Genomic DNA, 12279 nt, shown 5'->3' with positions numbered 1-12279 from the left:
CTTTATTTAACCAGGTAGGCTAGTTGAGAACACCTTTATTTAACCAGGTAGGCAAGTTGAGAACACCTTTATTTAACCAGGTAGGCTAGTTGAGAACACCTTTATTTAACCAGGTAGGCAAGTTGAGAACACCTTTATTTAACCAGGTAGGCTAGTTGAGAACACCTTTATTTAACCAGGTAGGCAAGTTGAGAACACCTTTATTTAACCAGGTAGGCTAGTTGAGAACACCTTTATTTAACCAGGTAGGCAAGTTGAGCAAAGCAGTTCGACACATACAACAACACAGAGTTGCACATGGAGTAAAACAAACACACAGTCAATAATACAGTAGAAAAATAAGTCTATATACGATGTGAGCAAATGAGGTGAGATAAGGGAGTTAAAGGCAAAAGAAAGGCCATGGTGGCAAAGTAAATACAATATAGCAGGTAAAACACTGGAATGGTAGATTTGCAGTGGAAGAATGTGCAAAGTAGAAATAGAAATAATGGGGTGCAAAAAATAAATACAGTAGGGGGAGAGGTAGTTGTTTGGGCTAAATTATAGATAGGCCTATGTACAGGTGCAGTAATCTGTAAACTGCTCTGACAGCTGGTGCTTAAAGCTAGTGAGGGAGATAAGTGTTTCCAGTTTCAGAGATTTTTGTAGTTCGTTCCAGTCATTGGCAGCAGAGAACTGGAAGGAGAGGCGGCCAAAGGAAGAATTGGTTTTGGGGGTGACCAGAGAGATATACCTGCTGGAGCGCGTGCTACAGGTGGGTGCTGTTATGGTGACCAGCGAGCTGAGATAAGGGGGGACTTTACCTAGCAATGTCTTGGAGATGACCTGGAGCCAGTGGGTTTGGCGATGAGTATGAAGTGAGGGCCAGCCAACGAGAGCGTACAGGTTGCAGTGGTGGGTAGTATATGGGGCTTTGGTGACAAAACGGATGGCACTGTGATAGACTGCATCCAATTTACTGAGTAGGTTATTGGAGGCTATTTTGTAAGTGACATCACCAAAGTCGAGGATCGGTAGGATAGTCAGTTTTACGAGGGTATGTTTGGCAGCATGAGTGAAGGCCAATTCTAGATTCAACTTTAGATTGGAGATGTTTGATGTGAGTCTGGAAGGAGAGTTTACAGTCTAACCAGACACCTAGGTATTTGTAGTTGTCCACATATTCTAAGTCAGAACCGTCCAGAGTAGTAATGTTGGACGGGCGGGCAGGTGCAGGCAGCGATCGGTTGAAGAGCATGCATTTAGTTTTACTTGTATTTAAGAGCAGTTGGAGGCCACGGAAGGAGAGTTGTATGGCATTGAAACTCGTCTGAAGGGTTGTTAACACAGTGTCCAAAGAAGGGCCAGAAGTATACAGAATGGTGTCGTCTGCGTAGAGGTGGATCAGAGACTCACCAGCAGGCAAGAGCGACATCATTGATGTATACAGAGAAGAGAGTCGGTCCAAGAATTGAACCCTGTGGCACCCCCATAGACACTGCCAGAGGTCCGGACAACAGGCCCTCCGATTTGACATACTGAACTCTATCAGAGAAGTAGTTGGTGAACCAGGCGAGGCAATCATTTGAGAAACCAAGGCTATCGAGTCTGCCGATGAAGATGTGGTGATTGACAGAGTCGAAAGCCTTGGCCAGGTTTATGAATATGGCTGGACAGTATTGTTTCTTATCGATGGCGGTTAAGATATCGTTTAGGACCTTGAGCGTGGCTGAGGTGCACCCATGACCAGCTCTGAAACCAGATTGCATAGCGGAGACGGTATGGTAGGATTGGAAATGGTCGGTAATCTCTTTGTTGACTTGGCTTTGGAAGACCTTAGAAAGGCAGGGTAGGATAGATATAAGTCTGTAGCAGTTTGGTTCGTGACGGGCTCATCAGGTTATAGGTTCAAATAAACGTTCAATAACGACAAAAGAAAAGTGCAGTTACACAGTGGTCGCCATCCTAACCTGCACATCAACAACAATACTGCTGCTCTCTGTCTTTCCCAAAGGAAACTGATGGTCAGAATGCAGGGTACTGGGTTTCTAGTTTAGGCCTATTCCCTGGGGCACCTATTCGTTGCCTATGGCTTCATATTGCTATTGGAGAAGTCACTTCTTTAACGGTCAAAAGTAGTGCATTATATTGGGCACTATACAGTATAGGGAATAGTGTGTATGATAATGTACAATGGTATACATAGAATTTGACCTACCAAGGGTAGGAAATTGGGTTATCACTCTGCCAAAAACAAATAACACATCAATCAGTGATAGCTTGTGACGACAGAGGCCTACTTTACGTCAAAGGAGAGAACGAAGAGACGTTTCAACAGACTGTAATGACGGACGGCATTGTCTCACCTTATGATGAACACAGTCAGACAATACTGAAGTCAAACGCTAAGTCACTTCCACAGGGGTGTTTCCCTGGACTGGACTCTGCTCCAGTACCATGCCCTTGGTAGATAATCCAGAACACACAATGTCAACCACACTATCATTGAAACTCAGTCTGAGTGAGGAGGTACGTCTATAGGCCCTGGTCAAATGTAGTATACTATAAAGTAAATGGCCTAAGAATGGGTGCAGGGAACACATGGAGTTGTAAACTCAGTCAAAGCTCTGAGCAGAGAATGTGTCTCTCTCCCTCACTCCACACATCACTCCCTTTACTACTACCCCCCACCCCCTCTGTGAGGTGGCTTGACGTGAGAGCTGTGAGGTAGGTAGGGTGTCTTTGAGGCCAGGATGGATTGTGGTGTTTCAGAGAGCTGTAATCCCCAAGCAGACGCAACAGCAAATTTAGAGGCATGGACAGCCAGAGACAGCTAGCTAGCTAGACCTTATAAACACTGGAATCAAAACTGACGTCAGACAGAGGTGGCTGGATGGACTCAAAGGATGATTTAATGGCATTAATAACAGAACAGTTATCCTAATGGAAACACAGCCCCTCTTCACTACATCTGAAAAAGTATTTGTTAGGTGATCTGTAGTCGACTGAGCTATCATTAGTCAAGAAAAACACTGGTGTATCAGCGCATCCCCCAGCATCCCCCACGTGCTTATTCTAATCCTCTGTTAAGTCACATCCAGTGTCTCTATACTTTGCTGCCGCCACGACCCCAGGCCAGTCAAACAGTATGATTTACTGTTTACAGTCGAGATAGCATCTAATCAGATGGACTGTAAAAGGACTGGAGCCTTGTCTTTCCTAGGCAGGCCTGTTATTAGGGCTGTGGCAGGAACACTGAAGAGCAGGAAGGACCTTGAATTCTTATCCAATGTGTTTACGATGGACTTTTGGATATGTTGTGTGGAAATGCTGTGTTGATATAGATGTGGGGATATGCTGTGTTGATATAGATGTGGGGATATGCTGTGTTGATATAGATGTGGGGATATGCTGTGTTGATATAGATGTGGGGATATGATGTGTTGATATAGATGTGGGGATATGCTGTGTTGATATAGATGTGGGGATATGATGTGTTGATATAGATGTGGGGATATGCTGTGTTGATATAGATGTGGGGATATGTTGTGTTGATATAGATGTGGGGATATGCTGTGTTGATATAGATGTGGGGATATGCTGTGTTGATATAGATGTGGGGATATGCTGTGTTGATATAGATGTGGGGATATGCTGTGTTGATATAGATGTGGGGATATGCTGTGATGATATAGATGTGGGGATATGATGTGTTGATATAGATGTGGGGATATGCTGTGTTGATATATATGTGGGGATATGCTCTGTTGATATAGATGTGGGGATATGATGTGTTGATATAGATGTGGGGATATGCTGTGTTGATATAGATGTGGGGATATGCTGTGTTGATATAGATGTGGGGATATGATGTGTGTGCAGCGTCAACAGTATAGTAGAGTATGTGAATTCACCCACCTGGCTCCTTCATCTTCTGCATGACTCTGGTTAACTCTTGCTGTGTGTGTGTGTGTTTACATACGTGTGCACATGTCTGTACAATCTCCATGCTTTATATAGTGATCTCTTACCTATTTGCAGCAGTACAGGCGTAACCAGGGCTGTTTCCATGGCGTAGCAGAACTCTCGTCCGAACATGACGGCTCCGTGCATCACCCACTGGCGCAGCGGAATCCGGTCTATAGACCCCTCGCTCACCGACTCCTCCTGGCATGACTCCAGCACCAAACCTCCTCCTGCTCCTCCATCTCCTTTGGAGGCAGAACCTGTGGTGGTTTTCTTAGCAGCGGGGACCACCATTACCCCCTGCACTTGCATAGCATCGGCCTCAGAGTTCTGGGGAGCCATTTTCTTCTTCTTCGGCATGCACACAGCCAAACGCACAACCCTTCAGGCTCCAGAAAAAAAAATAGATTCAAAACTAAATAAAAAAAATAGCTCTGTATTCATACACTGGCGGTGACAGGTGTGAGCTCGTCCTCAAAGTAGCTCCCTCTGCTGTCGATGTCCTCGAATGTCGTTATCAGGAAGAAAGAATCATCTCTTAAAGCGTACAATACATTCCTTGTGTGTTCCTTAAAGAGGCATTGGGTTGTTTTTCAGGGTGTCAACTCAGGCAGCTCAGAACCCCACAGGCAGGTTCATTTAGTGTGAAGAAGGACGTGTGAAAATTAAATGGCTTTTCCTCCCTATCTGTGTTAGTTGGTTTACTGTCTACTAGAATCAGTAAAAATCCATATCGATTGCCATTCAGTTAATACCAGTTTCATGATGTGTGTGGAGGAGGTGCAGAAGAGGGAGTGCAGGCGGCAGGGCGGAGGGCAGGAGGCGACACAGGTGAGAGCTCCTCTGTGAATCCCCATCGAGTGGCCGATCAATCTGCACATACCCAGGATGCACCACGGGAATAGTCGCCAGTAAGAGAGAGAGAGAGAGAGAGAGAGAGAGAGAGAGAGAGAGAGGGGAGAGTTAGTTATTAAAATGGAGGTTGGCAGACTAATGACAGTAACGTTTTTACAATTCCAGTAAGACTGCAGAAAACTGAACCATGCCAACCTGTACTGAACCACACTAGTATAATACAGAATGATATGGGTCAGTTTGGCTTGATTGTGGAAAAGGTGGAAACAGATTCACAACATTGTTTAAAAAACTCTTTGAGTTGAATCAAAGATGATTTGATGATTTAAGCATGTAAAAGGCCTAGTTCATAGTCATCTGGCTATTCGTAGTGTTTAAGCCTCTGGGCAGAGACTGGTGCATACTGTACAGGGTAGAGTATAGAGAGAGGGAGGGAGGGAGAGAGAGAGGACCCACTCGCTTCTCACACAACTCCCGGGGGATTTTCAGTATTCTCCTTTATCCTGTGATAAAGCATGAATAAAGCTGCCTTTAATAACCAACCCCTCCTTTCTGTCTGTGGGTGTCTGTGTGTGTGTGTGTGTGTGTGTGTGTGTGTACTGTTGTGTCCTGAACAAACAGCTAGGCATTAGAATGACTCAGAGGATTGAGTCTGGGATGGGGAAATGTCAGGCTGGTCTGTGTGAGTGAATCAGTAGCTTCCTGTTGGTTTTTAAAGGCAGAGGCAGTGAGTGGCAAATCCAGTAAGATTTGAAATTAGAATGCCAATCACATCTCAGAACACGTCTGACTCTGGGGGCACGACAAAGATGGTGGATAAATGAAGAGGTCTTTCTCAGGCCATTTACCATTGAAACAAATGTTCACCGTTCAGGTTTACTTAAGGGGTGGCTCTCCCAAAGTCACCAATGTGATAGCAGCTGGGTCCGGTCTACTTAGTTCATTGACTGTATATGAACCAGAAAAAAAATGATTGAGTGGGATGTCTTGCTTCCTCTTCCGTCTCTGTGAGGGATAGGAGCTCCTGTAGCAGTCAACCAAGACATTTTAGCACCTGGACAGCAGTGGAGGTTAATTACATTGTGACCTCACTGGGGGAGGCTCTCTGGGTTAGGCTTAGCTCTCACACAGCCTGTAAGTGGAGTGGAGTGGAGAGGAGAGAGATGGGGATTAAGGGAGATAGAGCGCAAGATGTATATACTGTATATATAGAGCGAGAGAGAGGAGAGGAGAGGATTAAGGGAGATAGAGTGCAATATGTATATACTGTATATGGAGAGAGAGAGACAAGGAGAGAGGGGAGAGAGAGAGAAGGAGGGGGGTGAGAGAGGAGAGGGAGAGAGGAGAGAAGGAGGGGGGTGAGAGAGGAGAGGGAGGGGGAGAGAGGAGAGAGGAGAGACAGGACATGCTGAGAGGAGGCTGAGGGTACATAGAGCCGTGACTGTACATGAGGGGGCCAGGGTTTCAGAAGGAAATTAGTGAGTGTGTGCTGGAACTGTTGGTTTAATGCATGTTCCAATCTGAGATTACACTATCTAATGTCCACATTAACGTTAAAACATCTCTCCCTCTCTCTCTGACACTTTTAATTTATATACTGAGATACTGAGACCTGGGAGAGATGAGAGTGCATTATAGGCTCTCATCTTATATGAATCTAGTCTTCAGAGAGGCTTCCTCATCAGATGCTAAATGAAAACCCCCTGAGAGAAAGAGATATCCTCAGAGAGGTATTTCTTTAGGTTTTGTCTTTATTCTTGTATTGATGTCTGATGTAATAAAAGATACATATTTTAAGTATCAGATTTGCAACCAATGTAAGAGAAACTTTACATTTACATCATTTAGCAGACGCTCTTATCCAGAGCAACTAGGGTTAAGTGCCTTGCTCAAGGGCACATCGACAGATTCTTCACCTAATCAGTTCAGGGATTCAAACCAGAAACCTTTGAGTTACTGGGGCACCGTTCTTAACCGCTAGGCTATCTGAGCCATACCCATGTACAATAGATCACCTGCTTAACAAAGTTAAGACAATACAGTAATGTTGTACTTTTTCACTGTAACATTCAACCACTGTAGCATTTCCACTAGTGCTCTATATGATACTACAGTCGTAAAGAAGAGACATCCATCTGTTCAGCACCTGAGGAATAGGCTATTGGTCCCTTTCAATAATGCTGTTGCCAGGCAGAATGATGATCTCCACAGTCTAATCTCTTCACCACTGAATGGTAATGAGAGAAAAGCAAAGAAAAGGCCTCAGCAGAAACATTCTGAAGAACAGGATCAGATTCAGTGCGTCGTCTGTGTGAGTAAAAAGCAAGACCCCGTTACTACCTGCAGGACGGTTACATAACACAGTCACATGGTACTGAACCCTGCATGTTGTTCTCTGTGGACTGAAATATGACAAGGTTATGTAGCCTAGGCCTAGTGAGTTCAAAAGGCCAAAACAAAACTACACTGAACAAAAATATAAACACATCATGCAACAATGTCAATGATTCTACTGAGTTACAGTTCATATAACAGGAAATCAGTCAATCTAGTCAGGCCCAGCCAATCAGAATGACTTTTAAACATTCAATTCTTTGGCAACAGCTCTGGTGGACATTCCTGCAGTCAGCATGGCAACAGCTCTGGTGGACATTCCTGCAGTCAGCATGGCAACAGCTCTGGTGGACATTCCTGCAGTCAGCATGGCAACAGCTCTGGTGGACATTCCTGCAGTCAGCATGGCAACAGCTCTGGTGGACATTCCTGCAGTCAGCATTCCAATTGCACGCTGCCTCAAAACTTGAGACATTTGTGGAATTGTGTTGTGTGACAAAACTGCACCTTTTAAAGTGCCATTTTATTGTACCCAGCACAAGGTGCACCTGTGTAATGATCATGCTTTTTAATCCGCTTCTTGATATGCCACACCTGTCAGGTGGATGGATTATCTTGGCAAAGGAGAAATGCTCACTAACAGGGATTTAAACAACATTTTAAAGAAATAATCATTTTGTGTCTATGGAACATTTCTGTGATATTTTATATCAGCTCATGAAACAGGGGACCAACACTTTACATGTTGAGTTTATATTTTTGTTCAGTATAAATTAGGACCATACTTGATATTTGGTCAAGCTCAAAGTTTTGAGTGACAAAATAGGACCAGGGAAGTACCTTCAGTTCTAGAACACTGGGAGAGACAGCCTTCAATGTCAAGTCACCCAACACCAGCATTCATACAAGTTCAAATACTAGAACTGCCTATGTTACTCAACTCTAGGGATAAACATTTGTTCTCATATGCAGCTATAAAACAGAAGTTGTAATTTCATGTTCTCTCAGGGGTGGGGGGAATTACGATCAGTGTGATGATAATGTCTATAGAACAAGATAGGATACCGTTTATCCTTAGACACTCATTATCATGGCACCTCTAGAACTTGTTTGTACTTGTATGTAGCCTATACGTGTGTGTGTGTGTGCACGTGTTTGTGTACATGTGTGTGTGCTCGTGTGTGTGTGTGAATGTGTGTTACTACTTGCCTGACCCAAATAGAGGCCCAGATATGGATTGCACTGGGCATACTGAGGAGTCAGGAGGCCAGCTAACCAACCAGGCAGGCAGGGGGAGGGCAGGGGCACAAATAACCACCAACCACAACACACCCAGGGAGAGCTGGGCAGACTGGTGAGGCCTTATTCAGGATTGGCCATTTATATTTTAATTGTTTTCATTGGCTTTGGTGAGGACAGCCAGGCTGTATACCCATTGATCAATTAATCTATGATGGTGTCTTTGATGAGCCACCTCCAAGCCATTAGCCATCTGAATTATTGGACCGTGTTGCATGGCGGCCATTTTTAAGCTTGGTGACTCACTGACAGTCCATCGAATTTATTGATATTTGCTGAGCTACCGAGGTTAGAAGGTCGGCTTAGGGGGGGGTTGCTGTAACCTTCTGATCACAGAGCCATTTACAACTCCCTGTCCCGCATTCCACATCTCTCTAGGTCAGACCACAGCATACCACATCTCTCAAGGTCAGACCACAGCATACCACATCTCTCAAGGTCAGACCACAGCATACCACATCTCTCAAGGTCAGACCACAGCATACCACATCTCTCAAGGTCAGACCACAGCATACCACATATCTCTAGGTCAGACCACAGCATACCACATCTCTCTAGGTCAGACCACAGCATACCACATCTCTCTAGGTCAGACCACAGCATACCACATATCTCAAGGTCAGACCACAGCATACCACATATCTCTAGGTCAGACCACAGCATACCACATCTCTCAAGGTCAGACCACAGCATACCACATATCTCTAGGTCAGACCACAGCATACCACATCTCTCAAGGTCAGACCACAGCATACCACATCTCTCTAGGTCAGGTAACAGCATACCACATATCTCAAGGTCAGACCACAGCATACCACATCTCTCAAGGTCACACCACAGCATACCACATATCTCAAGGTCAGACCACAGCATACCGCATATCTCTAGGTCAGACCACAGCATACCACATATCTCAAGGTCAGACCACAGCATACCACATATCTCAAGGTCAGACCACAGCATACCACATATCTCTAGGTCAGACCACAGCATACCACATATCTCAAGGTCAGACCACAGCATACCACATATCTCAAGGTCAGACCACAGCATACCACATATCTCTAGGTCAGACCACAGCATACCACATATCTCAAGGTCAGACCACAGCATACCACATATCTCAAGGTCAGACCACAGCATACCACATATCTCTAGGTCAGACCACAGCATACCACATCTCTCAAGGTCAGACCACAGCATACCACATATCTCAAGGTCAGACCACAGCATACCACATCTCTCAAGGTCAGACCACAGCATACCACATCTCTCAAGGTCAGACCACAGCATACCACATCTCTCAAGGTCAGGGAAAAGTTCTGATAATATGTATTTTTTACATCACGAAATTAAAACCAATTTAGGATGCTCAGTTTTTTTGTTTCATAGTCATAGACTAGTTATTGTAGTTCTTAGTCCCATTCCCTCCCTTGATGGCTAGGCATCTCATCAACTCTGAGACCACCATGGCGACGTGTAGCCTACTGTGCGTACTCATTACAGTATTAATTTCCTCTCCAGCTCAGACAAGATGCAGATTTGCTTAGGGAAGTGGCAGCAGATGGATTTGTTGAGACTCACTCCCCCACGGTAGCCTGATAATACAGTAGGACTGTAAACAAAGTGGAACAGGTTGTGTGTGTGTGTGTAGCACTGCTGCAGTGGGAGAGTGGGTGGGGCCGTGAGGCTGGGACAGAGGGCATCCACATGTGCCAACGTTAACAGGGAGTATGACAAATCCCCCTCCCACTCACCGGAACACTCGCTCTCACACACACACACGCATGTCCGGAGACACTACATACACACCACACACAGGGGTGGGGAGGAATTAAAGCAGTCACAATGTGCTATGTGGATCAGTAAGTCTGCAGTTTCACCAGCTTGAGGTCCGACTGTGTCAACAACAACCCTGCAGTGTGATTTATAATGGTGGATTTAAAATGGTGGATTTATAATGGTGGATTTATAATGGTGGATTTAGCTCACAGAGACCAGTAGGACCAACTGCTTCGTCAACAATCCATATTTCTTAAAGCTTAAAATATAGGAGACTAGTTCAAGTGTAAGACAAGAAAATGAAGCACGTTCTCAAGTGGTGTTGGTCATTTATGCAGCTATGTCGATCCTACCAAAAGGTCTCTGTGAGAATGGAGTGCTTGTCTAATAGAAGTCTTCCAAACGTTAGGGCAGAAGATTGCTACACCCAAGAAAGGACCGCAGCTATATTTCTCAGAGGTCCATTCTTGGGAGTTGCTTTTACACGAATTCTGGTAAAAATAACATGCAGTATATCTCTGCAATGCCTCCCTGGGGTGTTGTTCAGGGAAGCTTGTTGAGGCACTCATGAAAACGGTACATAAATCACCCTCTCGCCTTATTCAGTTTCCCCCAAAAGGAAACAGAATAAGTCATGAACACAAGTCTTGTAAAGTTGGCCTACTACTTGTCATGCACAAATAAATCATTAACAAAATCAATCAAAGGAAAAGGGGAATGTAGAACTCGTCGGGCCCTTCGATCCCTTAGTGGTGTGTGTCTAAGTTGCTGTAATCAACCACAGCAAAGAGATGGAATCACTACTGAAGGAAAGGCCCCGGATCACTACTGAAGGAAAGGCCCTGGATCACTACTGAAGGAAAGGCCCTGGATCACTACTGAAGGAAAGGCCCCGGGTCACTACTGAAGGAAAGGCCCTGGATAACTACTGAAGGAAAGGCCCCGGATCACTACTGAAGGAAAGGCCCCGGATCACTACTGAAGGAAAGGCCCTGGATCACTACTGAAGGAAAGGCCTTGGATCACTACTGAAGGAAAGGCCCCGGATCACTACTGAAGGAAAGGCCCCGGATCACTACTGAAGGAAAGGCCCCGGATCACTACTGAAGGAAAGGCCCTGGATCACTACTGAAGGAAAGGCCCCGGATCACTACTGAAGGAAAGGCCTTGGATCACTACTGAAGGAAAGGCCTTGGATCACTACTGAAGGAAAGGCCCCGGATCACTACTGAAGGAAAGGCCTTGGATCACTACTGAAGGAAAGGCCCCGGATCACTACTGAAGGAAAGGCCCCGGATCACTACTGAAGGAAAGGCCCCGGATCACTACTGAAGGAAAGGCCCTGGATCACTACTGAAGGAAAGGCCCCGGATCACTACTGAAGGAAAGGCCTTGGATCACTACTGAAGGAAAGGCCTTGGATCACTACTGAAGGAAAGGCCCCGGATCACTACTGAAGGAAAGGCCTTGGATCACTACTGAAGGAAAGGCCCGGATCACTACTGAAGGAAAGGCCCCGGATCACTACTGAAGGAAAGGCCCGGATCACTACTGAAGGAAAGGCCCCGGATCACTACTGAAGGAAAGGCCCTGGATCACTACTGAAGGAAAGGCCTTGGATCACTACTGAAGGAAAGGCCCTGGGTCACTACTGAAGGAAAGGCCCCGGATCACTACTGAAGGAAAGGCCCCGGATCACTACTGAAGGAAAGGCCCCGGATCACTACTGAAGGAAAGGCCCTGGATCACTACTGAAGGAAAGGCCTTGGATCACTACTGAAGGAAAGGCCCTGGATCACTACTGAAGGAAAGGCCCTGGATCACTACTGAAGGAAAGGCCCCGGGTCACTACTGAAGGAAAGGCCTTGGATCACTACTGAAGGAAAGGCCCTGGAGCAAAATGAGAGTGATATTCAAAGACCAAAGAAATAACAAGCAGGAAAACATCTAACAAAACTCCTTTCATAGATCCCTCTCAGTGGCGTGATGTCGGTGATCTTGATTAAGACCACAGTAGACTAACTACTAACCTAACTCAACCCACATCTAACAATGGACTCG

At 45.4% G+C, this 12279-nt stretch overlaps 1 protein-coding gene across 1 annotated transcript in view; it reads right to left on the bottom strand.

The window, feature by feature from the left end:
• Nucleotides 1-12279, bottom strand: part of LOC115128730 (solute carrier family 45 member 4-like) — a 71411-nt gene that overhangs the window by 37720 nt on the left and 21412 nt on the right. Inside the window, exon 3 of the mRNA XM_065018002.1 lies at nt 4014-4821. Coding sequence (XP_064874074.1) covers nt 4014-4308 — 295 coding nt within the window. The 5' untranslated portion in view covers nt 4309-4821. The remainder of the gene's footprint in view (nt 1-4013; nt 4822-12279) is intronic.

Source organism: Oncorhynchus nerka, linkage group LG4, assembly GCF_034236695.1.
Source record: "Oncorhynchus nerka isolate Pitt River linkage group LG4, Oner_Uvic_2.0, whole genome shotgun sequence".
In the NCBI taxonomy this organism is placed as follows: Eukaryota; Metazoa; Chordata; class Actinopteri; order Salmoniformes; family Salmonidae; genus Oncorhynchus; species Oncorhynchus nerka.
Note: the sequence above shows the minus strand (reverse complement) of the source record. Positions and strands in the feature narration are given on the sequence as shown.